Below are 25239 nucleotides of genomic sequence, written 5' to 3' on the forward strand. Positions count from 1 at the left end.
CCCTTTTCTTCTGCTCTCTCCTCCTCTCCTCTGTCCTTGCCGCCTTCCAATTCATCTCCTTCCTCCTCATCTTCTCTTCATTGTCTAATCCTTCCTCCTCTCCTTCTCTTCTCCCCTCCTCCCTCCTCATCTCCTACCTACTTATCTCCTTCATCCTCCTTTTCTCTCTCTTCCTTTCCTCTGTCCTCTTCTCCTCCTTCCTCGTCTCCTTCCTCCTACGACACTGCCCCTCAGCTCCTCCCCCTCGCTTCTGCTCCTCATGTTTTATTGATGAAAAGTCGTTGAAATTTGCAAAAGGGAAATGGCTCTTCCATGTTTTTACTCTGGACTTAACCTGAACTCCTACCGCCTTTTGACGTTTTATAAATTTAGTCCTGGTTTGATCCTGGTTTATACCCGGTTTTGATTAAGCCTGATCAAACTACCCCAGGTTCTAAAACAGATCCTGAGTCATGTGATCTGGGTTTGTGTGGAGATTTGTGGGGGACTGTAAAAACAGAAGTGACTCCCGTTACAGTGGCTATATTTGGACGATACGCTGGGTCTGGTTTCACACAGAGCTCAGGATCTGGGCTCAAACTGTCATATTTTTATATCTGTCCCCTCACTGTCCACGGTCTGAAGTGTGGCTGGTGTTTAGTGGAAAGTTAAGTGCAACAGACACAGCCAACAGCAACACAAAACAGATAATGGACTTTAACACTTTACCTGACTGTATTTTCTTTTACGTCTTTAAAACACCCTTTACTCCATCCAATGAGGTGTAAAAACAGTTTGTTGTACTACTTACAATTTGGAAGCAACTGTTTCTGTGACGGTTCAACATCACAGTGAGGAAGGGGTCACTGAATGGAGCTAAGAGTTCAGACTCAGCCATGTTCCTGTATGGTTCAAAATCACAGCAGAACTTATAACACAGAAGAGTAAATCACCTGGCGGCTGAGTCCCTACTTCTGAGACTTCACAAGAAGAAGTTTGCAGTTCTAGCTCCTGGGCTGCTGAGGCCTTTCTATGTGTAATTTATCCCATTTACCCAAAATGTGCACAATAAATCATCCAGCTAAAGTGATCCTGACTAAGCCTAGCTCAACATCTGGAGAGGGATCGCCAGCGCCCACTGCTACTCTTCGTTGTTCCAAAGGTTTTGAAGGATGGGAGAAAGAATTTCCCTCACAAGGGATTAAAGAAGTGTACCGCCTTTACTATCTTATTGTATAGTGCACAAAGCCAATGATGAGTGTACCATGGGAAATGGTTTAGGACAGGGGTCTCCAACCTGTAGCTCGGAAGCTACCAGTAGCTCTCCACCCCCTTCCAAGTAGATCACCAAAGGATTTCAGAATTATACCATTGTGCTGAATAAGAAAAATTTTGTTAATTACATGCTTTTTACTGGCCTGATTCATCAGCCGGTTTCACTTTGTGGAAACCGTCTGACCTTGCAACATTAGGATTTGTTCACTCAACGGTTGGCGGGTACTTTTTTATTTAACCAGTCGCTGCTATTTGGTTGTGTCGTATGTAATACGCCAAATCCCATAGGAAAAATGGCCAAAACATCTTTCCCCTTGATAAAATTCACCAAACATTCTCTTTGTTCCGGCTTTAAATCCTCGATCTTGGGAGTCGTTGCCAACACAGAATGTCTGTCTTCATCTACATCCATCTCAACCGCTTTATTTATTGTTGTGCTGTACCACAAAAGTGACCCAGACAGGCAATTGAGTTTGACGTCATGGCTTCACAGCTCTTCACTGATTGGCTGGTGGGCTGTCTACAACTTCTGGGGTTCTTGCACACCATCTAGTGTATTCCCATTACTGACCTAATCCCTGGAGAGAAATTAAATTGACCTTTGTAAATATATCATTTTGAAGCCCATCTTTATGCACTAATAAATGGACAGTGGTTTATGTTGTATAGGCATCTATCTGTACCCAAAGGCTCACCTATTTCTTATAACTGTTTCAATTTCTTGCTGCCGTTAAAATGGCATTTTTGTTTTGTAAAGGAGCTCAGGAGGAAAAAGGTTGGAGTTCCAGGCCTTCTGCATCTGTACTTCACATTTTCTGCGTGCCCTCCCTCCTTCCTCCATCTCATTGTCTTGTCTCTTCTCTCCTTGTCTTTAGGATTGTCACAATAATATATCAACTTACTGTTCAATATATGAAAGCTGGAACAATAGTTATTGGAGATTTATGTATTTTTTAATTTTTTGGCTATACTTCAGCAATATGTCACACTGCAGAATTTGTTATCGTGACAGACCTTCTTGTGTTCTCTTGTTTCCTGGTCTCCCTTTGCTCCTCATCTTCTCCCTCACTTATTTCGTCACCTCCCTCTCCTCTCTTCTTCCCCCTAAATCATTCCCTCCTTTTCTCTCTTTTTGTCTTCTCCCTGGCTTATTTCCTTGTCTCCCTCTCTTTCCCTGTTGTCCTACTCTCCTCTCTCTGCCTCTTCTCCTCATGTTTCTTTCCCCTCTCCTCTCGTCCTTGGGTCCTATCTGATCCTGAAGTCCATTATCCTCTGTGCGTTTGTGATTGGCCGAGTTCCCCAAGGCAGACACAGATCGGTTGATTCGATTGGCTGAGCACTCACTAATGGTATCCTGTCTTCTCCAATCACGTCAGGTTTTATCTACCGTTCACCCCACCCACCTCCATTCTCAGTTTTACTAAAAATGTCAATAAATGAGTTTTGGGGAGACTAGACCAAATCTGAGCCAGAATCCTGATCAAAGGAAATAAATGAACTCTTAGTCTTGACATTTGGTGTTTTTTTCCTTTGTATTTGATCTAGATTTCAATGTTCCAATGTCCTAAAAGGACCCTTCGAGCCCGGCTGGCGTCACCTAGTGCCTCCACTCAATTTCAGTTCTCTCCAGCGACTAGGTCAGGAATCAGAATACACTCGACAGTTTGCAAGAACCCTGGAGGTTGTAGACCACGTACCGGCCAATCAGTGAAGAGCTGTGAAGCCATGACGTCAAACTCAAGCGCCTGTCTGTGTCCCTTTTGTGGTACAGCACAACAGTAAACAAAGTAGTCGAGATGGACGTAGACGAAACCATACATTCTGTGTTGACAACGATTCCTGAGCTTGAGGATTTAAAGCCGGAAAAAAGAGAATGTTTGGTGAATTTTATCAAGGGAAACAACGTTATTGCCCTTCTTTCTACGGAATTTGGTGCATTACATACGTCATGACCAAATAGCAGTGATTGGTTAAATAAAAAAAGTACCTGCCTACCGTCGAGTGAACGAATCCTAACACTGCGAGGTCAGACTGTTTCCACAAAGTGAAACTGGCTGATGAATCAGGTTAGGACCCTCCCATATACTAGATAGAAATACTAAAATGTCAAAGTCAATTTCAATTTTTTAAATATTGATACATGCTCCAATCAGTATCTAGTTTTGATACTAGTTTTAGTATCAATTAGAATCAGATTTTTGATACTCTTGACATCCTAGAATGGACTTTTGGTTTAACAAAGACTTTGAGTATTACAGCCATGATTTAGCCTTTATTTTTTATTGAACCATAGTGAATCGATTTGAAATATATAATATTGAATCGTATCAAATCCTAAGATCACTCTATCAAGATATGTATGTATTGTATCTTGGCTTATGTATCGAGTTGTGTATCATATCAGCAACTTTTGCATGATACTCAGACCTAATTATTATTTTATCAGTGGCATAAAGTAGTTTCAATATTACTGTATCTTTTATCACAGTATATCTTTAGCGATATATCGTGTTTCAGAATTTGTTATCGTGACAGGCCTACAAAGTACTGAGTGGTACCAGCCCTTTTTATGGATTTCCCTTTGTCTCTTTGTTGTATATTTGATCTGTCCCATGGCAGGTTCAAAGCAGGGCAGTGGACAGCTGGGCTGGTCCACATGCTTCTTTCATTGTTAAATTGTTGAGTTTTCCTGGTTATCTTCATCTTGTCCCATCTCAGTCCTCTGCTGTTGTGATGTGGACTGTACAGATAAGAAGTGAGTGGACTGGGGGAGTTTGTGGAGTCCTCCTCGAGCTGCTGCAGTGACATAATGTTCACATGAAAATTTAATAAAGACGATGTGAGTCATGTGACCGTTCTTTATTTAAACTCACGCAGACGGGAGTTTCCCTCAGAGATTCGACATGTTTAGTCCTGGTTTAGTCCTGGTTTAGTCCTGGTTTAGTACTGGTCAATGGCAGAAGAAGTACCCAGTTTTGTTACTTAAAGGTGCACTGTGTAACTTTCTGGTTGGGTTCCATCACCTGTTTCTTTCTAAGGCCACCGCCTGCACTAAACCACGTAATCTTTGCTGCAGCTAGAAATTGTGCACGTAAACCCACGTCACGGCACGCCCTTTCCACACTTCCACCTCACCATAAAAGGAGCATGTAAAGTGACTGGTGAATGAGATTTCCCTAAATGAAGTGTATGGTTGCTGACTGTGGGAGACCCTGCACTGCACCGGGAACATAGCCGCGCTCGTGCATGAGTTTCAAATGTATATAATAATATTGTTGAGAATAATGAGTGGAATAAACAGCCCTTCTCCGTGTTTTGGCTAACCAAACACTTAAAATGCACAAATCTGATGGTAATTCTTTTATATACGTGGATTTTCTGATGAATTCCTGATCAAACTTTCCACTTCTTCTTCTCTCCACGAGTGTCGCCTTTTCCCTGTGTCTCCAGACTTTGTGTAGAGCTTACAGGAGGTCCCTATTTGGCGTAGAAATAAGCAAAACGTCATGCATAGGACAAGTTTCATAAATCCTGCGGTTGGCGTAAAGAGTGCATACGCAAGGATTTGTGCGTAAGCGAGCTTTACAAATGAGGCCCCTGACCTGTCACTTGCTCTGGTTTGGTCTCCATGATGATAGAAATGTTTAATACCATACTTTGAACACTCCACCAGAAACGTTATGAAGTGCACCTTTAAGTACAGTACTTAACTACTTTTACTTTGTTCCATCACTGGTAATAGTGTAGGTTTAGAACTGTTTCATCCTAGTTGTGGCAATTTTTACTTCTAATTAATCCTGGGTTATTCTTACATCAGTTTAAAGGTGCATTGTGTAACTTTTCTGGAAGTTCTGTGTGTTCTGGTCCACACCAAATGCTTTTCTTCATGGAGATGTTATTGCTTTGTCTTGAATGTTTCACAGTATGGTATTAAACCTTTCTATCTCCATGGAGACTAAATCAGACTAAGTTACCCTGCTCACAGTCAGAATGCCTGTTTTTATATAGGTATTTCTGAGCTATAAAACCACCTGTAATTTAATAAATGTAAGGTAGAACTGTTTAATGTCATACTGCGGAGCATTCCAGTCAGATCAATGACATATCCATAGAAATAAGCAGGTAATGGACCCTCCATCAGAAAAGTTACACAATGCACCTTTAAAATAGCATAGCTAGTTACTCATTTAGTAGTAGTAGTTTATTATCTTCAGTCATGTACTTAATCATTAGGGCTGGGTATCATTAAGAAGTTGCCGATACGATACATACCTCGATACAGTGCACTTTCGATTTGATACGATATATTTCAAATCGATTCGATACAGTTTAATAAAAAATAAAGGCTAAATCATGGATGTGATACCAAAAATCTTTGTTAAATCACTTCTTGTGCAAAGTTCATATGAAACACAAACATTTTACTCATCAAAATCATCAAAAAAAAATGTAGCGCCGTGACAAAATAATACTCTTGGTGATATATCGATACAGCAGCCCACGATACCGATACTGTATCATCACATTAAATGATACTTAATAGACTGTTACAAACATTTCACATAAAACTATAACCAAATAGGTTTAGTCTGAAATCACTTATGAATGCCTAACCCTGTTTCCAAATGCCAATGCCAAGAATACAGCTGTCAGCAAACAACAACTTGGATAGCACAGAGAAAAATTAAATATATATATATATGATAATAATATTCAGAGTACAGTTCAGTGCAGCGGTTCTTTACACAAAAACACAGTTGGCTACAGTTCATTTCTATCCTGATTTCAACGCATTTTTATGACTAATTTTGTTTTTATTGATTTCAGTGTTTTTGTCCAGCTCTGGTTTAGATCTCATGTTATCTATTTTTTTGCAGACTCACTCCTCTCCCTTCTCTCCTCCACTTCCTGTCTCTCGTCTGTTCATCCTCTGCTTTTTTGGCTCAGTTTCAGTTCTTGTCCTCCTCCTCTTGTTCCTGTCTTTCTCCTGTCCGGCTCTGGAAGAAGTGATGAGATAATAATGGCCTCTGAAATGAGACAGAATCAGAAATACTACTCCATTTGAAAACTCCTTCACCAGTGCCCCTGCAGTCTTAGTATGCGGCTTGTTCTAAACGGAAGGGCATCTGGTGTAAAAACAGATAAATATAAAGGTAAAACCTTTCGTGTCAAGTCAAATTTGCATAGCATTTGTAAAAGCAACCACAGTGAGCGTGTGGAGCGAGGGGTGGGATATGAGAGAGTTTTATCTTAATTCATCTCTCATTTTTATTTTGTTTGTTTTGTTAAATGTTAAAATAATAATAAAAAAAAACAATAATAATAATAATAAATATACAAAAAAGCAACCACAGTTAACCAAAGTGCTGATCATTGAACTTAAAGCAGAGGTATTTTACTTACTTTACTTTGATCACCATGTTAAATTTTATTGTTTTGAAAATGCTATATTTGCTGAAAACAATATATATATTTTTTGTAATTCTTTCTTTTACTTTTTTTTTTAAAGTGGTATGAAAAAGACAAATATAATACAGCATGTGGGTGTGTCTTTGATGCTTATGAAGGATGAATTAATTAAAAAGAAAATAATAATAATTAATAATAATTACAACCAACTGCAAAAAAAACGAAGTAAATGGTCAAACAAAGTCTGGTCTGACAGTATTTATATATGAAAACAATATATTAACATGTTTTATATGTTTCCTTTTTATTTTGAGTTATTTTGAGCTCCCTGAGTTAAGTCACTCCCCCTTCAGAGCACTATCACATTATATTACATTCAGCATATGTACAGCTTATTAAACTACTGCACATTGTATCATGTTTGTTAAGTTGTTGTGTACAGTTTTGTATCCTGTTTTTGTATATTTGTGGAGAATTGTCATGTGGGAGGATGGGTAACACAGGCTTGTGGGCGGAGAATTGCACATAATCTTACAGCTAACCATAAGAAAGGTTTGAAAAGAGCCCTGGAGAGATCACTAAATTACTCAAACATGCATGGATGACATCTAAGACCTAAAACCTTCAGGCATGTTTTTGATGAGGGCATTACGTTATAACATGATAGAAAGATAAAAAAAAAAATAAGTTGATTATGAAGTGGCAAAAAGAATCACAATTTCACTTATTGCAATTTTTTTTTTTAATTAATAGAAATATAATGTGCTCTGTGCTCTGAATCTTAATTTAAAAGTACAGTTTCAATATATGTTTAAAATATAATACATTTGCACATGCTTACATTTGTTAATAATGGATTTACGAGCATCTAAATTTAGTAAAAGTAATACTGAGGTCTATTAAGCCTGATTAGGATGTGTCTTAATCCTGGATCCTGCTCTGTGATTGGTCGGATCTGAAGTCTTCCCGTCCTGTATGCAAACGAGGGGGTCACATGATCACACGTCTGATTAGCATAAGCTGATTTATGAACCTGAAATATCACTATTTCCTCTCTTACTCTCTTAATCTTACTTTTGTGAAATGGGAGTGATTTTTTCTTTGAATTAGTGTTGTCATGATACTAAAATGTCAAACTTGATTGCGATACTCAGGAATAGACTCGATACTCAATACCGATACCTAAATGAGTATAAAAACAATCTTTATTTAGACAATAGAATGTGATTTTCAACATTAAATCCTTATATCTGTGCAATCCCTCAGTGGTCCGTGGGCGTATACTAGTCTGTGTGCTCTTATATTTCTTCTGATACATCTCAAGATCATTCTAAAACTATTCAGGAAAGGTTCATTTCTGTCCTGTGAATGTGACTTTTTCAGTATCGATACCTGCTCAAATGATTATCTAGTTTGGATAATAGTTTTAGTATTGATTTATATCTGATTTTTGATCATTTTGACAATCCTAGTTTGGATAGAAATGATTCTTGACATGTTTTACTGCAGTGTTTCCCAAACTTTTTTTCTGGGGACCCATATTTTAAAAGTAACAAACCTTCGTGACCCATGCCAATAGACATTCGTAAATCACAAAATAAAGATGGATTTAACCATTATTGAACATTAATGAGGATATTTTATTGTTGACTGAGTGATCGTGTCTCTCTGAACAAGAAGTATTGCTCAAGTTTAAACAATGAAAAACAATAATTGAATCAGCAAAAAACGGGATCCATAAGTCGCCTATTTGGACATTAAATGCAGCCCATTTCTTTTTCTTTTCAACTTTCAATTGAACCAGCAATACTGAATCAAAATAGTCAATAAAGTAATCTAATCTGCTAAAGATTAGAAATTATGCAAAACATTTCAAATTTTCTAATCAGATAGGTGGGCCTGTTTGAGTTTTTGTAGCGCTTTCCAGTTCGGGTGCAGGAGGAGAACGACACGCATAACAGGCACAACATTCAGTCTGTTTCTGTGCTTTGTCTTAATTTTTCTGAGCACGAAAATCTCATGTGTCAGAACAGTATATTGCAGACCTACATGCAGATCGTGACAAGGCAACCCAAAAAAATCTCTTGGTCTTTGGAAAGCAATGTTTTATTGGCTGTAAACTTGTAATAAAGGAGTTGAAGTTGAAGTTAAAGTTGTTATCTTATTTCCTGCCTCTCAGTTGCGAGGTTGTGGGTTAGATCCCTCCAAGTAAAGTCCATCCAGCTTTAGATCTGTAACAACCTTTTTTTTAGCGTAGTCATATTTCCTCCGAGTTCCATCACTTCTTTTATTCTTCACAGTTAAATATAGATTTCTTTTATTGTACTTTCTAAAATGGCAGCCAGAGCGTAAACACAGGTCAGAGGTCAAATGGATGTATGGAAGCCCCCAAGGCTCAAAGGCAAAGCTCTCTCTCTAATGATGGTTCAACTTCACCCATCTCTGTGGCCCCTGGCTCTGTGCACATGGAAATATAGGGCAGATATAACGTCTCTATGGAAGTCATTCAGATTAGAGTAAAGGCTTATGTAACGCAAGGGAACAGTCTATTGTATTAGACACTTTGTAAGATATACAGAACGGGACTGGGGTGGGCCATATTGACAAAATGAGTATCTTGATCTTCCTTTAGCAGTATTTTGATAATGGTTCAGGCGATTATGTAATACAGATAATAATATTAATCCAACAGAAGTGTATTAAATGTATTACTTAAAGGTGCTTTCTTACACAGAACAACTGACTCAACAACTGTGTGAACTTTTAGACATGTTATAATGTTGTTACCTCATCAAACACAAACCTGGAGTTGTGTTTTGTTTCATTCCCACATGTAATCCTGCATTATTAGTCGGTCTACGGTCCCGTTTACATGTACATGTTTTTTTTTTTTAAATGGAGACTTTTCCCTTCGTTTGTACTCATCTTTAACATGCAAACAGTGAATTCACTTCTAAAAACTCCAGCTAGAGTGGCGATTCTGGAAAACTACGGTTTTGCATTTGCATGTAAAGTGAGATAAACTGAGTTTTCTGCAGATGACGTGCCAACGTGTTTCCCTTTTGCTCTGATGATGATCATGGAGCATTCAGAGGAGCAGTCACATTTCTTCTGGTGCAAACACTTTTCATGTGTTTGCATTTGCACACACAGCTGATGTACCATATCCATGACCAGAGTCGAATGAGGCTCAGAGGTCAGTGACTTTGACATTTCTTTAACAGATCTGTGGAGAGGCGAACCCGCTCAGTAATGGTCAAGGTATTTTTGAGTAATACTTACAACTGTAATGAAATAAATGCTACAGTTTTGAATCTACTGCCGTCCAGAGGTTTGGCGTCATTATGATGGCGCTGTTATGTGCACAATGTTATTTTGGAAAATGGAGGGAGGGAAATATTAATTTCTCAACATACCCGGCTATGTGTAAACATAGCTTACATCTCCCAAGCTCAAAATGCTTTGTTCCACCTTGAGATGTCATGTAGTGGTAGTTTTCAAGTTAAGAGCTCCTTTTACATTTTGTTCAGTAGAGACTGGCAATTTGAGGGTAGAAATGATCCAAATGATTCTAGGTATGCAGAGTTTGTGTGTTAAACATGTGTGAATGAAACAAAACACAACTCCAGGTCTGTTTCTTATTATTTAAATACATTAAAGTTACACAATAGCACTATTGTTGTAGTGTTCATGTGTAACTTAATGGACTTTAGAGTGGTAGAACGTGCAAAAAAAAAAAAATCTATTAAATGAATGGAAACTGTGAGTGGGCTGTGCGCGTTGTCCTGGAAAAGAAAAGATGGTTAAGATTTAGGGAAAATACTTCAAACAAGATTGGACAAGATTGGACTTTAGGTGATTATTTTTGTGTCTGTCCGTACTTTTGTGAGTATTTGGGGTGTGAAGAGAGGGGAGGAGTGTGGCTGAGTTTATAAAATTATATTTTTGAAAAATTGGGGGAAAATTACATTCAGAAAATTTGAGAGAAAAAAGTTAAAATACATTTGTTTAATATCAAAAATAAACAAAAAACACACTGTTCAATTGTCCCATTCTTAATATAAAACAAAACCTTCTTAACCCTCACAACATGACCCCGGTACCTATTCTCTCCAGCCCTTCCTTTCTTATTAAAATAGATGAAAACAGTTCTTTCTTATCACTTGTTACATTATATTTTCAGTTGTTTTGAAGCCGAGGCGTGATGTCCATTGAACCGGATCTAAACTGTCTGGTCTATACTTACATTAGGCCCGTGCCGTGCCTTGTACTGTACTGAGCTGTACTTCAGTGATGCAGTAATCGCGTTAGTAATGCTGTGTTGGACAGATATATGAGCAGTGCATTAGAGGAGGTGCTGATGGGAGAGAGATAGACACGCATTAAACTTATTTACATTGAGACAGTTATAGTTCTATTGTTCTGTTCATAGAGCAACTGTGAAAGTACAATTTCCATTCAACTCAAATCAAATATAAATATATGGTAACTGTGACTATATCAAGATAATATTGACAATGGAGGACCAAACTAAATTGAAATGGTAAAATATGGCTAGATGTATTTATAAATGTTTTGTTTATACATTTCAGAAATAGATTATGCTATCATAATCTTTTGGTCTTTAATTTAAAGGTCCTATATTACACTAAATTGACTCTTATGAGCTTTAAGTCATGTTATAATGTTGTTAACTCAAAAACATACCTGAAGTTGTGTTTTGTTCCACACACGTTTAAGTAATCCAAGCTCAAAATGCTCTGTTCAGGCGGTGGTAGTAGCAGTATGGTATTTATACCCTTGGTATGAATTAAAGTTCAAATATTATTACATGTTCTAGGTCTACAGCTCGTAAATAGTTTCATATAGTGGATCAGCACCGATACCAGTAATACCAATAATACCAGTAATAACAGTGTCTCTGGGTCCTGTAAATACATTTCTCTTATGTGAGAACTCCAGTGTCATGCCTCTTCAACTCTCAGACTACTATTATTTATTCTTATTCTAGCTGCTACTACTACTACTACTACTATTAATACTAATAATACTACTATTAATAATACTACTGCAACACAGTGGCGGACCGTGCATTTCACACTTAGGCCTTCAATAGTGCTCCGTCTGAAAAAATCCATTCCTCACTAACTATTTTATGGTTATAAAAGCATCTTATTCTACAGAAACACAGTATAAAGAGCCGTGGAAATTCTGTGTACGTAGAAGTGAGGAGAGGGGGGCGCGCGGTGCACTGAGAAGAAGTGAGGAGCGCTGGGGTGCTAAACTAGGACTAAACCAGGACTGTTTGTCAGGACTGGCCTGAAGATGCGCCGCCTAGACTGTCGGGTGGCCGCAGACGAAAGGACCGTGCCGGGGCTCCGCACTGCACAGGACCACACAGGGCTCAGTGCAGCTGTCATCCAATCGCACTTTGCGGACACCCTGGTCCGCGGGCACGGGGTTCTCTCTCTCACTCTCTTGCTCTCTCTCAAGTTCAAGATTAGTCCTGGTTTAGTCCTGATTTAGACCCGGTTTAGACCTGGTGTAGTCCTGGTTTAGACCTGGTTTAGTCCTGGTTTGCTGCTTTGGCTGGTTTGCTCTCTGACTGTCCAATCAGTGGGTCTGAATCCGGTGATGTTGCCATACGCCTGCCCTGGTGACGCCAACTCAAAATCTAATTGGTTGAAGCAACAGTTTCATGGACATTTATTTTGTGTTTGAGGGCCTGCAGAATGGAAGGCCACAGACTTCTTTGACTTTGACTCTGCCTGGCAACAAATGATGGCTGAAATGTGATTGGTTAAATGCTTTAATATGAAAATCCATGTCTGGAAGCAGCACAACCATCGGAAACACTCTGAAAGGAAGCAGACAGACCATTTGGAATTATTTAATAATGATATAATTAACATCAGTCTGCGATTCAGATATTTTTTTAGGCCAGCAGAGAAGGCCTTGCAGGCCCTGACGGCCCTCCACTGCTGCAACATTACTACTATTACTACTGCTACTATTACTAGTACTAGGGTCCCAAACTCAAAACTATTGTCCCAAATCCCGAATCTGGCCCTAGTGTCCCCAAAATTACACTCAAACAGAATACTGAGTAGTTATTTTCTGATTAACATTAAAAACTGTCCATAGAGAGGTTGAGTAGACTGCACACAGCCCCTGACAGCTTCTAAGTGGTTGCATGCAGCCCTGGCAACAATCTATTTTGTTTCCTTTTTGACGTTCTACAATTATGCACTGACGATAAGCTAATTCTCATTCATTCAACGTGGGTGATGTACCAGAACCCCAAGACGCCGCTAAAAAGCAAAAGCGTCAGTGCAGGTACTGGGAGGAGTGGGTGTGGAAGCACCCGTGGATTGCCAAAACCCAAAGCGAAGAAATGAAAGCATTCTGTAAAGTGTGTAGAAAAAAGTTTGGTGTTTCTCACAGGTGTGACGCAGATGTTCGACTACATGTTAGCAGCTAATTTGTGACAGGTTTGAAAATTTAAGTACATTTTTAAACAAAGTTGTGTTTTTAACAAAAGGAGTACTTCTTCCACCACTGGTAGTAGTACAGCGATCGCAGTAGCAAGTGGTTGTAGAAGTAGAACAGCTAAGTGGGTCTGAGGGGGACTTGTTGTGAGTGATTAATGACTTTGGACCTGAATCTTTTAAACTTCAACATAAAGTTCACAGTTAAGCAACATTTCAAACATGACTGTCCTGTTTTTGAGTCCACAGGCAGAGGTGTGTGCAGACGTGAGGGTCAAATATCATCATATCATCTTCGTTTTCTTATTTTCTTTTCAAAATGTGGTTATGAAATGTTTTTCTGGAGGCTAATTATGAATGAAAGAAACAACCAAAGTTTAAGGTGCACTATTTAACTTTTCTTGTGAAGGATCTGCCAGTAAATGTATTTAATCACAAGTGTTGTTATTCCCGTAGAAGTACCGTGAAAAACATACATTCTTACTGTGCCCTTAGTTGCCTCCCCACAAATCTGACTTAACTTTGTCCAAATGAAACAGAAAATGCACGTCAAAGTTCTTCTATAGATACAAATGCAAGAACAGCAACTTCTTCTTTTATCTCTTCTTGCCACTTAAACAGTTTAGAGTTTGTGGTTCAAAGCAAAAGAAATGATCTGACGAAGGCTTTTTGCCCAAACTTTTTCTAAAAATAAAAATAAAAAAAGTTTTGGACATCAGCCATCTGAGTGTGCTGTGCATTTTCTTCACTTTTAAATGGCTTGACTTGGTGGCGTCTCCTGCTTTTCTCAAAGAGGACAGATGAGTCTAATGCCATACTCTGGAACATTCCACACAAAGTAATTACGTCTCCATAGAAACTAGAATGTGGCCGACCCTCCATCAATACTTTTTTTTTATTTTTGTGTCAATTTAACTCATCTTGTCACTCTCACAGATGTTTTGCGTAACTGACCTCTCTCTTTCCTCTCTGTCTGTCTCTTCTCTCTCTCTCTGTCTGTCTGTTTCTCTTTCTCTTTCTCCCTCCCTCTCTCTCTGTTCACTCTTTCTCTCCCTGTCTGTGTCTCTTCATGGTCTCTCTTTCTCTCTCTCTCTGTCTGTCTCTCTCCACTCTCCTCTTTCTCTTTCTCCTCTCTGTTTTTCTGTCTGTCTGCCCCCCCTTCTCTTTATCTCTCTACCTCTCTTTCTCTCTCTCACTCTCTCTCACTCTCTATCTCCTCTCTGTTTTTCTCTTTTTCCCTGTCACCACTCTCTCTTTTCCTCTCTCTCCTCTCTCTTTCTCTTTCTCCCTGTCACTACTCTCTCTCTCTCTGTCTCTCTCTCTCTCTCCTTTCTCTTCTCTCTCTCTCTCTCTTCTCTTCTTCTCTCTCTTCTCTCCTCTCTCCTCTCTCTCTCTCTCTCTTCTCCTCTCTCTTGTCTTCTCTCTCTCTCTTCTTCTCTCTCCCCTCTTCTCTCCTCTCTCTCTCTCTCTCTCTCTCTTCATCCTCTCTCTTTCTCCCTCTCTCTCCTCCCTCTTCTCTTCTCTCTCTCTCCCTTCTCCTCTCTCTTCCTCTCTCTCTCTCTTCCTCTCTCTCCTTTCTCTCTCCCCTCTCTCTCTCTCTCTCTCTCCCTCTCCTCTCTCCCTCTCTCTCCTCTCTCTCTCTCTCTGTTTCTCTCTTTCCCTCTTTCTCGCTCCTCTCTGTCTTTCTTTCTGTCCCTGTCTCTACTCTCTTTCTCTTTCTCTCTTATCTCTCTCTCCTTCTCTCTCTCCTCTCTGCCTTTCTCTCTCTTTCCCTCTCTCTCCTCTATGTCTTTCTCTTTCTCCTTGTCTCCACTCTCTCTTTCCCTCTCTCTTTCTCTCTTTTTCTCTTTCTCCCTCTCGCTCTCCTCTCTGTCTTTCTTTCTCTCCCTGTCTCTATTGTCTTTCCCTTTCTCTCTCTCTTATCTCTCTCTCTCTTTCTCTCCTTCTCTCTCCTCCTCTCTCTCCTTTCTGCCTTTCTCTCTCTCCCTGTCTCCACTCTCTCTCGCTCTCTTTCCCTCTCTCTCTCCTCTGTCTTTCTCTTTATCCCTGTCTCCACTCTCTCTCTCTCTCTCTCTCTCTCTCTCTCTCTCTTCTTCTCTCTCTCTCTCTCTCTCTCTCTCTCTCTCTCTCTCTCTCTCTCTCTGTTTCTGTCTCTCTCTCTTTTTCTCTCTTCTCTGTCTCCACTCTCTCTTTCCCCCCTCCCTCTCTCCATCCCTCCTCTCTCTCTGGTACAGATATGGAGACATGGTTCCGAACACCATCGCTGGGAAGATCTTTGGTTCCATCTGTTCTCTGAGTGGAGTCCTGGTCATAGCTCTGCCCGTCCCCGTCATCGTGTCAAACTTCAGCCGAATCTACCACCAGAACCAGAGAGCCGACAAGATGAGGGCCCAGCAGGTCGGTCATACAGACACACTGTTTATATCAATGTCTAACATATCTAACCCGCGAGTCGCCGTGTTCCAAATAGGAAGTGATCATGGGGCCACTTCCGGCTCCATCTCTGCTGTTTCCAATAGATGCATCACGAATTTCGGACTTCTGGTCATTGCGCAATGCATACTGGGAAGGATATTCTGAAAAAGTGAGCATCAAACCGACATGTTTGTTTTCCCAGTGGGATGTGTCTGTTGACAAAGCCGAGCTTTTCTAGTCTTTTGTTTCTGGTTCTGATATTGTCATATTTTAGTTTTGGGATTTGGACATTGTAATTGTGTGGATGTTGGATGTCCTAACAGTGGAAAACGGCTCGAGAGATGTGCTTCGGAAAGTTTGCGAACTCCATACCTGCAAAAGGGAATCAGATCTGTGTGATTGCAAACCAGAACTGTTCAAACTGTTTCCCTTCTCAGCGGAATTGAAAATTAGTGAAAGGAGAAAGCGATGGGCTGGATTGATCCACAGGAAGGACCAAAAAGGAAACCTTTGGCTGTTTAAGAAATCATCCCGAGATTGCAGTGAACATTTTTTTTGTATGTGGAGCCCTCCACCTTGGTTACGAATTTAAAAAGTCAACACCAAAGCGAAAAGCACCAGCTGTTCACCAAGAAACATCTTCCACTGCAAAGAGACCAAGACGTGATGTTGCTGTAAAACCACAAGAACAAGAAAGTGCAGCTCAGTCCCAAACTTGGGGTGATTTAGGCAGCCAAAGGTTTCCTTTTTCGTCCTTCCTGTGTATCTATTCTGCTCATCGTATTCGCCTTTCATTATTTTTCAATTCCATTGGGAATGAAAACAGTTTGAACAGAGGTTTCATATAGATTCACACAGATCTGATTCCCTTTTGCATTTATGAAGTTCGCAAACGTCCGAAGCCCATTTCTCGAGAGTGTTAGGCCATCCAACAACCACAGAATTACGATGTCTGAATCCCAAAACTAAAATATGACAATATCAGAACCAGAAACAAAGACAATATGATTCAAAAGACTAGAAAAGACTGGCTTTGTCAACAGACACATCCCACTGGGAAAACACATGGCGGTTTGATGCTCACTTTTTCGGAAAATCCTTCCCAGTATACATTGCGCAATGACCGGAAGTCCAAAATTCGTGATGCATCTATTGACTTTACATTGTAAAATTGTCTCATCTGTTCCATCTCGAAGTCTGATACTAGAATTAAAGGCCTCAAAATATAAGTCATATGGAGCAATGCCTTTTCTGTTTCTCTTCAAAGTAAAAATAAATAAATAAATTGTTAAATTACGTTTATTGTGTTTTTGTTTTGTAGAAAGTGCGTCTGGCCCGGATCCGGATGGCAAAGAAAGGAACAGCCAACGCCTTCCTGCAGTACAAGGAAGATCGAGGAATAGGGGTACAACACCGCTACTTCTACTACAACTACAACTACTACGACTACTACTGCAACTGCTACTACTACTACTACTACTACTACTACTACTATTACAACTACTACAACTACTGCTGCTACTACTGTTGCTACTACTACTACTACTACTACTACTACTATTACTATTACTACTGCTACTACTATTACAACTACTACAAACTACTACTACTACTGCTACTACTACTGTTACTACAACTACTACTGCTACTACTACTGTTACTACAACTACTAATGCTACTACAACTACTACTGCTACTACTACTACTACTACTACTGCTACTACTGTTATTACTATTACTACTACTACTGCTACTACTACTGTTACTACTACTGCTACTACTACTGTTACTAGTACTACTACTACTACTGCTACTACTGCTGCTACTACTACTAATACTGCTACTAATACAGCTACTACTACTGCTACTGCTACATCAACTACTACTACTACTTCAATGGCCAAAGTTATCCTGCCACTATAAACAGTCTTACCCACTCCAGAACACACCTGAAGCAAAACTATTATTACACTAGACAGAATAATTTTAGAAGTAAAACCAACTTTGCATTTGAAGAATTTATGTCTGAGCAGCAGCAGTGAGTTGTACTTCCTGATAGAAAGCTCGGCAGCAGCGGACTGATATATGAGAAAATAGTCCCTCAACATGTGACGATTCATGCGATGCAAGGTTAGTTTTATTTCAAACATTATTCTATCAACACAGACATTTACACCAACAGTCTGGTGTAATAATAGTTTTGCTTCGGGTGTTTTGTGGAGTGGGTAAGACTGTTTTTAGTGTCAGGCTAACTATGGCCATTGACATGCACTAGCCTAGAACCAGCAACCTCTGCAAATACAAGGACTGGATGGAATATTTTAAAAAGTGTCTCCACACGTCTCCAACACTGGCTCACTAAGAAAGGAGGTCCTATGTCCAAAATTCCAAACTTTCCCTTTAAGTTAACAGCTTCTTTTACCTTTTGTTCAGTAGAGATTGGCAATTCTACTTCTGAAATTATCCAAATGATTCTAGTGAAGGTGTGTTGAGTTGAAAAACACAGTCACAGTGTTTTAATTTTGAGAGAAAAGCTCAGCCTAAATGTGCAGGCTTTGTGTGTTAAACATGTGTGAATGAAACAAAACACAACTCCAGGTCTGTTTTTGATGAGGAAACAACATTATAACATGGATCTGTGCCCTTTAAACAGTAAAAATAACCCCTTCTTTTTGCCAAGACGCACTCAGGTTATGGATGCGCTCAAGTGGGCCGCTGTCCAGTTCAAGAGTGATACACATATTTCACCCTTAAGAGACCTCCTTTTAAGGACACAAATATTATGAATGCTACTGAGGTGTGTGTCAGAGAGCAGTTTATAGCCCCCACAAAAAATGTTCTGACTAGTTTATTTAATATTTACTTAATTAGGTCAATTATTTCAACCTAGACTGGATGAAAGGAAAGTGCTTGAACATGTAAGTGATTTTGTAACTATAAATCGCCCTCTAGTGGATGAGTTAAGTAAATGTTTCTATTAACTTGGGGACCAGAAATCTAAAATTCACATTACTGCCACATTATATACAATTTTTAATTATATTATGAAGATATTACACTGTTTTCTGATCTACGTTGTTCTACGTATGTTTCCTCATCACAGACAAATCTGGAGTTGTTTTTTTTTGTTATATTCACACGTTTAACACACAAACCAAGTCATATTTAGGCATTTTTATCTTTGGAGATCTAGACAGACTAATAATAAAGGATTACTCAAACATGTGCGAATGAAACGAAAATGAATTTAATTCTTGAGTAAAATCATGTGTGTTTTTCTGTAGATTCTTTCTGCTAGAACCACACGATAATTGCGTATTATGTTGTAAGTGTTATCGTTATGGATTGTCCAAACTCCAGTCTATGGCCCAGATGAGAGACAAAGATGGAGAGAGGCTGAGTCAGCTTCTGGAACTGAACCAGAGCGAACATCACAGCACTTAGGACTTTAATTTAGACTACCTTCAATCTGCACGCTACAGAGGAGAGAAGAGAGGAGGAAAGAAGGAGGAGAGGAGAGATTGGTAATACAAGATAGGACCTACATCACTTAGGACTTTAATATAGCTTCAGTATTCTCACTACAGAGGATGTGAGAGTGAATGAGTGACTGGGCGGTGTTTTTGTTTATTCAGAAATATAGACTCATACAGTATTTACACTTACAAATATTATGTTTAAAGGTCCTGTATTACACAAAATTGACTCTTGTGAGCTTTTAGTCATGTTAAAATGTTGCTACCTCCTCCAAAAATTACCTGGAGTTGTGTTTTGTTTCATTCACACATGTCTGAACAATCCTTTATTATCACAGTAGTCACGAAAGATCAAAATGCTCTATAGTTTTCAAGTTAACAACCACATTTTTACCTTTTGTTCAGTAGAGATGGGCAGTTCCAGGTCTGAAAGTATCCAAATGTTTCTAGTGAATGTGTATGGAGTTTAAAAACACAGTGGAGCACTTCTTTACCACATGATAGAGGTGTAACGATATCCAAGTCTCACGATACAATATTGTCACGGTGTGAACCTCACGGCACGATATTTATTGCGATATCATGGGAAAGCTCACTATCCAAATACTATCCAAATTTCTCAATATTTTCAGGATATACATCTCACGGTACGATATTTATTGCGATATTTTGTGGAGGCTTACTAACAAAACTGTGAATATGCGACTTTTTCCTCTTAAAATGCCTTGACAAGACTTAATCCAAAGAACTAAGACTTAAAAGTGTTTAGAACTGTTATTTCTTCTTGTACTCTGCACTGAAATGGAGCAAAGGATCCTGGTCTATGTAGTTCTCTGTCTTTTTAGCTCTTGCTGCACCATAGCTCTTAATTTAAGCAAAGAGACTTGCAATTCGATATATTATGATGGTCCATGATATTATTGTGAGAAATTTGACAATACAATATCACAATACTGATATAAGTGACGTAAGGTTGACTATTTTCGGCCTGAATAAGCGACACCAGTGTATTAAAGTGTTTGGATAATGTACTATTCTTCTGTACTTGTGTGTTTTAGGACCGTGACAATGACAGTACAACTATGTGTGTGAAGAACAGATCTGCATTTGAGCATCAACACCACCACCTGCTGCACTGCCTCGAAAAAACTACTGTAAGTACTCTGACTAAGTACTACTAGATACTACAAACTGTAAAACCACACTAAGTACTACAAACAATAGTACTACAGACTGCTAAACATCCCTTTTTCTGTGCATCTTCCTTCATATTTCAAGTCTTCCTCCTCTAGGTCTCATGTTTTTTGCAGCATTAACTTAAAGAGGCGATATTAAATATTAACTCATAACAACTTCACAAAATTCAGGTTTGGGATGTTGTAGTGTAAAGTTTTGTTTTTTTTTAACTTTAATTTATTTGCCATTTGTATTTAAACGCCACATTGGAAAAACATATTTATGTATGTTTAAAATGATTTGTTTGTATATAGGCAAAACATTTTATGAAAAAAATAAAAATCAAGGCAAGTAGTGGTTGCCAAATAAAATCTAAATTTGTTGTTGAAAAATAAATAAATTGCCTATAACAGGTTGGACAATAAATTTCACTATAACACAGTTAAGATCATTATGTTTAAGATTTTACTAAAGATTTTATTTTTATTTTTCCAATTTGGCCATTTTTTAGGTTGAAAATTTGACTTCCTGGTTGAAAATCATGATATTACACACTATTAGGGAATTTTTCATAACTGTAAACTAGCAACAATATTGTACACTTGGCCAAACCTCCTCTATTATTATGTGACAAATAAAAATATAAGAAAACACCTTTATTTAGTTGAAATAAAGTTTAAAAGTAAAAAAGTGTATTAAAGTATAAATTATGCCGAACGTTTGGACATAATTCTCCCTCGGGTAATGTCTTAAATATGGAATATCTCTAAAATAGAACTCTCTACTTCCTGTAATTTTCAGCATGTTTTTCAACTTTTTTTTCACAAATTGCTTCTTGGTTGGTGTAAAACTAGAGTTTATATTTACAACAGGTATTATTCTACCAAATTAAATTAAAATTTGAGAATCATCTGAACTTGTCATACGCACTTTAAGGAGCTAGAAAAGGATTATTCTGTTTACTGTAGAAAGTGTTTGAATGGGGCCCGCGAGAGATCACTAGATTACTCAGACATGCATGGTGGATGACATATAAAACTTCTTCAGGGGTGTTTTTAATGAGGGAACAATGTTATAACATGGCAGAAAGCTCCAGAAAGTAGATTTTGCATTCACTGTTCCTCCTCATCCCTCATGTGTCGTGTTTTCCACAGAATCACGAGTTCACAGATGAGATGACCTACAGTGAGCTGTGCATGACGGAGTCTGCCTTCAGGACCAGCCGCAGCACCTCCCTGTCCAGCCAGCAGGGGGCGCACAACAACTCCACAGGCTGCTGTCCGCGCAGGGCCAGAAGGAGAGCTGCCATGAGACTGGCCAACTCCACTGTGTCTGTGAGCCGAGGCAGCATCCAGGAGTTAGACACTCTGCACTCAAAGACCACCACCATCACGCCACAAACGTAAGAGGCCTGAAGCCAGCAGGGGGCACTCACGGCTACTACAACACGCGAAACAAATACATCACATCAGTTTAAAGGACCTGAATATCCTGACTAGTCAAACTGCCCAGTAATACTCATAGGTGCGGGCAATCTGGAGACAAAAATCTAATTGTGATCTCAATCTTGTGAGAATCTGCTGTGGTGGTAAAATCGACATATCATGATTCCCTGCTTTTTTTGTTTCAACAAAAGGAGTCATCATATAATTAACGTAAGAAATTAAATGAAATATAATTTGTACATGCCATAAGAAGATACTTTTTTAACTCAAGAAATGATAACATTTGGCAAGTACAAAATGTCAACAGAAAGAAAACTGGGGGTTGATAATCCGTGTATCATTCGTTCATTCGTTTTTCAAAATAAAAGCCAAAAATAAGAAAATGAAAAACAACTATTTTCTTCAATATTTGTAACGATAACCAGGGATAACGATTAATTTTTTCAGTTTTCGATTCTGTGTTTAAATAAATAATGGAAAAAACGGATAATGGGCGTTTCCCATTTCCGTGACTTAAACTGCAATGCCGGACTTCTGCACCGCATATGGACTGAACCAGGATTAAACCAGGACTAAACCAGGACTAAAGCAGGACTGAACCAGGACTAAACCAGGTCTAAACCAGGTCTAAACCAAGACTGAACCAAGACTGAACCAGGACTAAACCAGGACTGAACCAAGACTGAATCAGGACTGAACCAGTCTCAGTCCTGGTCTCAGTCCCAGTCTGGCACCGGTCTCAGTTGTAAACACCCTTCAATCCTGGTTCAGTCCTGGTTCAGTCCTGGTTCAGTCCTGGTTTAGTTCTGGTTCAGACCGTATGTGGCGCAAAAGTCTGGTATTGCATTTTAAGACACCCAGCTCGTTTGGGGTGAGGGAAGTAACAAAAATAAAACCAAGATGTAAAATGGAATAAATAATAAATAATGTTTAATTAACAGGAATGTAAAGGTGAATTAACAAAACACTAAAAATATACAGAAAGCAACCTAAACTAAGAAACAGAACAACAGAATAAACAGTTTTGTGTCACAAAAAACACAAGTTCCCCAAATTAAACCACATAAACCCACAAACAGAATCGAGTGACCAAATCAAAAAGGCACAAAACAGAACTAAACTAAACTAAGCACACAAACAAACACAAAATGGCAGACTGGCCACCAAGGCCAGCAGCCCCGAACAGGTGCTGGCAATCTCCTTAAATAGGGGGCGGTGGCTGCAGGTGAGGTGGGCGTCGACCTGCCCCACCAATCACAGGACCAGGGCTCCTGCAGCAGGAATTAGGAGAATTTGGCAAAAATCACACAAACAATTTGGAACCAAGGCCTGGGGCCGTAACAGAAACCATTATCCGTTTTTTCCATTATTTCATTTAAACACAAAATCGAAAACTGAAAAAACTAATCATTATCTGTTTTTTTTTTTTTTTTTCATTTTGGTTTGGAGACAAATAATGAAAAAAAAATGTAGTTTTTTCATTTTCTTATTTTTGGTTTTATTTTGAAAAACAAATGAACGAATGATACACAGATTGTTGATTTCTTGTAAAACAGAAAACAAATTAAAGGTACAATTACATTTAAGAGAAGAAGAGAGTTGCAGGGTATTTCAGTTTTTCACTTTGCCCCACCCACTCCTCCTATTTTTTAGCCTCCATCTTGTTCAGAGTGAGTGACAGGTGGATTTAACCGATCACAGAGAAGGGCAAACCTTTAGAGACAACAGATAGCTTTAGTTTCCTCCTAAAGATGGTGTAGAAGACACTAAGAAAGCATGAATTCTGCCTGATTAAATAAAAATTATGACATATTACCCACTTTAAATAGTTCTCAAGTAGGTGTAGTAGTAGAAAGAATTATGGACCAGCATCAATATCAGAATTATTTAGATTTATGTAGAGTCTTTAATAAAACACTCACTAACAATAACATTTCTTCTCATATATTAAGTTAAATGTCAATTAGATGGTTTTTCTACATCCGCTGGGCACTCACCATGACCCTGAGAAACCACTAATAGACTCTGAGAGACCACATGCCCACTACACATACTGCACATCTATACTCCAGAATAACAGATAGGACAGGCAAGAAGGGAAAAGTGTATTGCTGAAGGACACAAAAATAATATGCACTTAATATGGGGATGGAGTTTGAACTGAAAAACTTCACCACCTGAGTTAAACTGTGTAAGAATGTTTGCTGTCAATCACAAAAGTTTCTCATCCTTACTCTTCTCCCTCTCTCTTCCCCTTCACTCTGTTCTCCTCTCCCCTCTCTTCTCCCTTTTCTCCTTCCCTCTCTCCTCCTATCTTCCTCCTCCTCCCTTCTCTCCTTTTACTCCTCTTCCCCTCTATCTTCTACCCTCTCTCCTCCTGCTCTCTCCTCTTTTTCCTTTTCCCCTCTTTCCTCCCATCTCTCCTTGCTCTCTCCTCCTCCCTATCCTACTCCTCTTCCCCTCTATCCTCTCTCCTCTCTCCTCCTCCCCTCTCACCTCTGTCCTTCCCTCCTCCTGCTCTCTCATCCTGCTCTCCCGTCTTACTCCTCTTCCCCTCTCTCCTTGTTCCTCTCTCCTTCCTTTCTCCCCTCTCTCCTCTTTCTCCTGGTCCCTCTCTCCTCTTGCTCTCTCCTTCTCCACTCTCTCCTCTTTCTCCTCATCCTTCTCTCCTCTTGCTCTCTCCTCTTACTCCTGTTTCCCTCTCTCCTCATCCCTCTCTCCTCTTTCTCTTCCTCCCTCTCTCCTCTTTCTCCTCTTCCCTCTCTCCTTGTTCCTCTCTCCTTCCTTTCTACCCTCTCTCCTCTTTCTCTCCTTCCCGTCTCTCCTTGTCCCTCTCTCCTCTTTCTCCTCCTCCCTCTCTCCTCATTCCTCTCTCCTTCCTCTCTCAGTCGCTCGAGTCTGAACGCTCAGCCCACAGACCTGAAGCTGAATTGTGAGGAGCAGGACTTCACGGCCGCCATCATTAGCATCCCCACCCCTCCCGCCAACACCCCGGACGAGAGCCTGCCCCCGTCCCCCGCCCCCATCCCCGGGATCCTCCGAAACACCAGGGCCACTGCATGCACCTACGACACCTTCAAGATCTCCTCCTTATAACGCCTCCCCCTCTCCTGCCTTTGGACCGGCCTTTAGTCGCACAAAAACAGGCAAAAAAGAGGCACAAGACTGAGGAGGAGACGGAGGTCTGAGTGCAGGTCAGACGGGACAGAACGCTTCAGGTCAGGAAATCAGAAAGGTGGAAGAAGAAGAAAAGACAAACACAGAGAAGATTGGTTTGTGGAAGTGATTTTGGATAAATCATACACTAATCAAACTTAGGTGTACATGAAAAGAAAAAAAAAAAGATAGATTTAAAGTAAATTCAATTAAAATGTTGTATTTAAAGCCCCAAAAGAAGCATGTCTTTCTGAAAATGACCCATGGGAAATTTTTATTTTGAATTACACCTTTTTAAAAAATATTTTTACATTTTATTTATTTATTTTTATTTTGACCTTTATTTAATTTAATTTATTTATATATTTTTTTTATTCTTTAAAAAAAAAAAGATTTAAATCAGTTAAATTAAAACGTTGT

At 39.3% G+C, this 25239-nt stretch overlaps 1 protein-coding gene across 1 annotated transcript in view; it reads left to right on the plus strand.

Moving 5' to 3' along the window:
• Nucleotides 1-24759, plus strand: part of kcnd1 (potassium voltage-gated channel, Shal-related subfamily, member 1) — a 51246-nt gene extending 26487 nt beyond the window's left edge. The window contains exons 6-10 of the mRNA XM_055166127.1: nucleotides 15386-15548; nucleotides 16888-16971; nucleotides 20101-20196; nucleotides 21373-21620; nucleotides 24552-24759. Of these exons, the coding sequence (XP_055022102.1) occupies nucleotides 15386-15548; nucleotides 16888-16971; nucleotides 20101-20196; nucleotides 21373-21620; nucleotides 24552-24759 (799 nt within the window). The remainder of the gene's footprint in view (nucleotides 1-15385; nucleotides 15549-16887; nucleotides 16972-20100; nucleotides 20197-21372; nucleotides 21621-24551) is intronic.
• Nucleotides 24760-25239: the final 480 nt, after the last annotated feature.

The sequence above is a fragment of the Boleophthalmus pectinirostris genome, unplaced genomic scaffold (genome assembly GCF_026225935.1).
Source record: "Boleophthalmus pectinirostris isolate CB_2022bp ecotype Guang Dong unplaced genomic scaffold, ASM2622593v1 HiC_scaffold_8, whole genome shotgun sequence".
NCBI classification, from domain to species: Eukaryota; Metazoa; Chordata; class Actinopteri; order Gobiiformes; family Gobiidae; genus Boleophthalmus; species Boleophthalmus pectinirostris.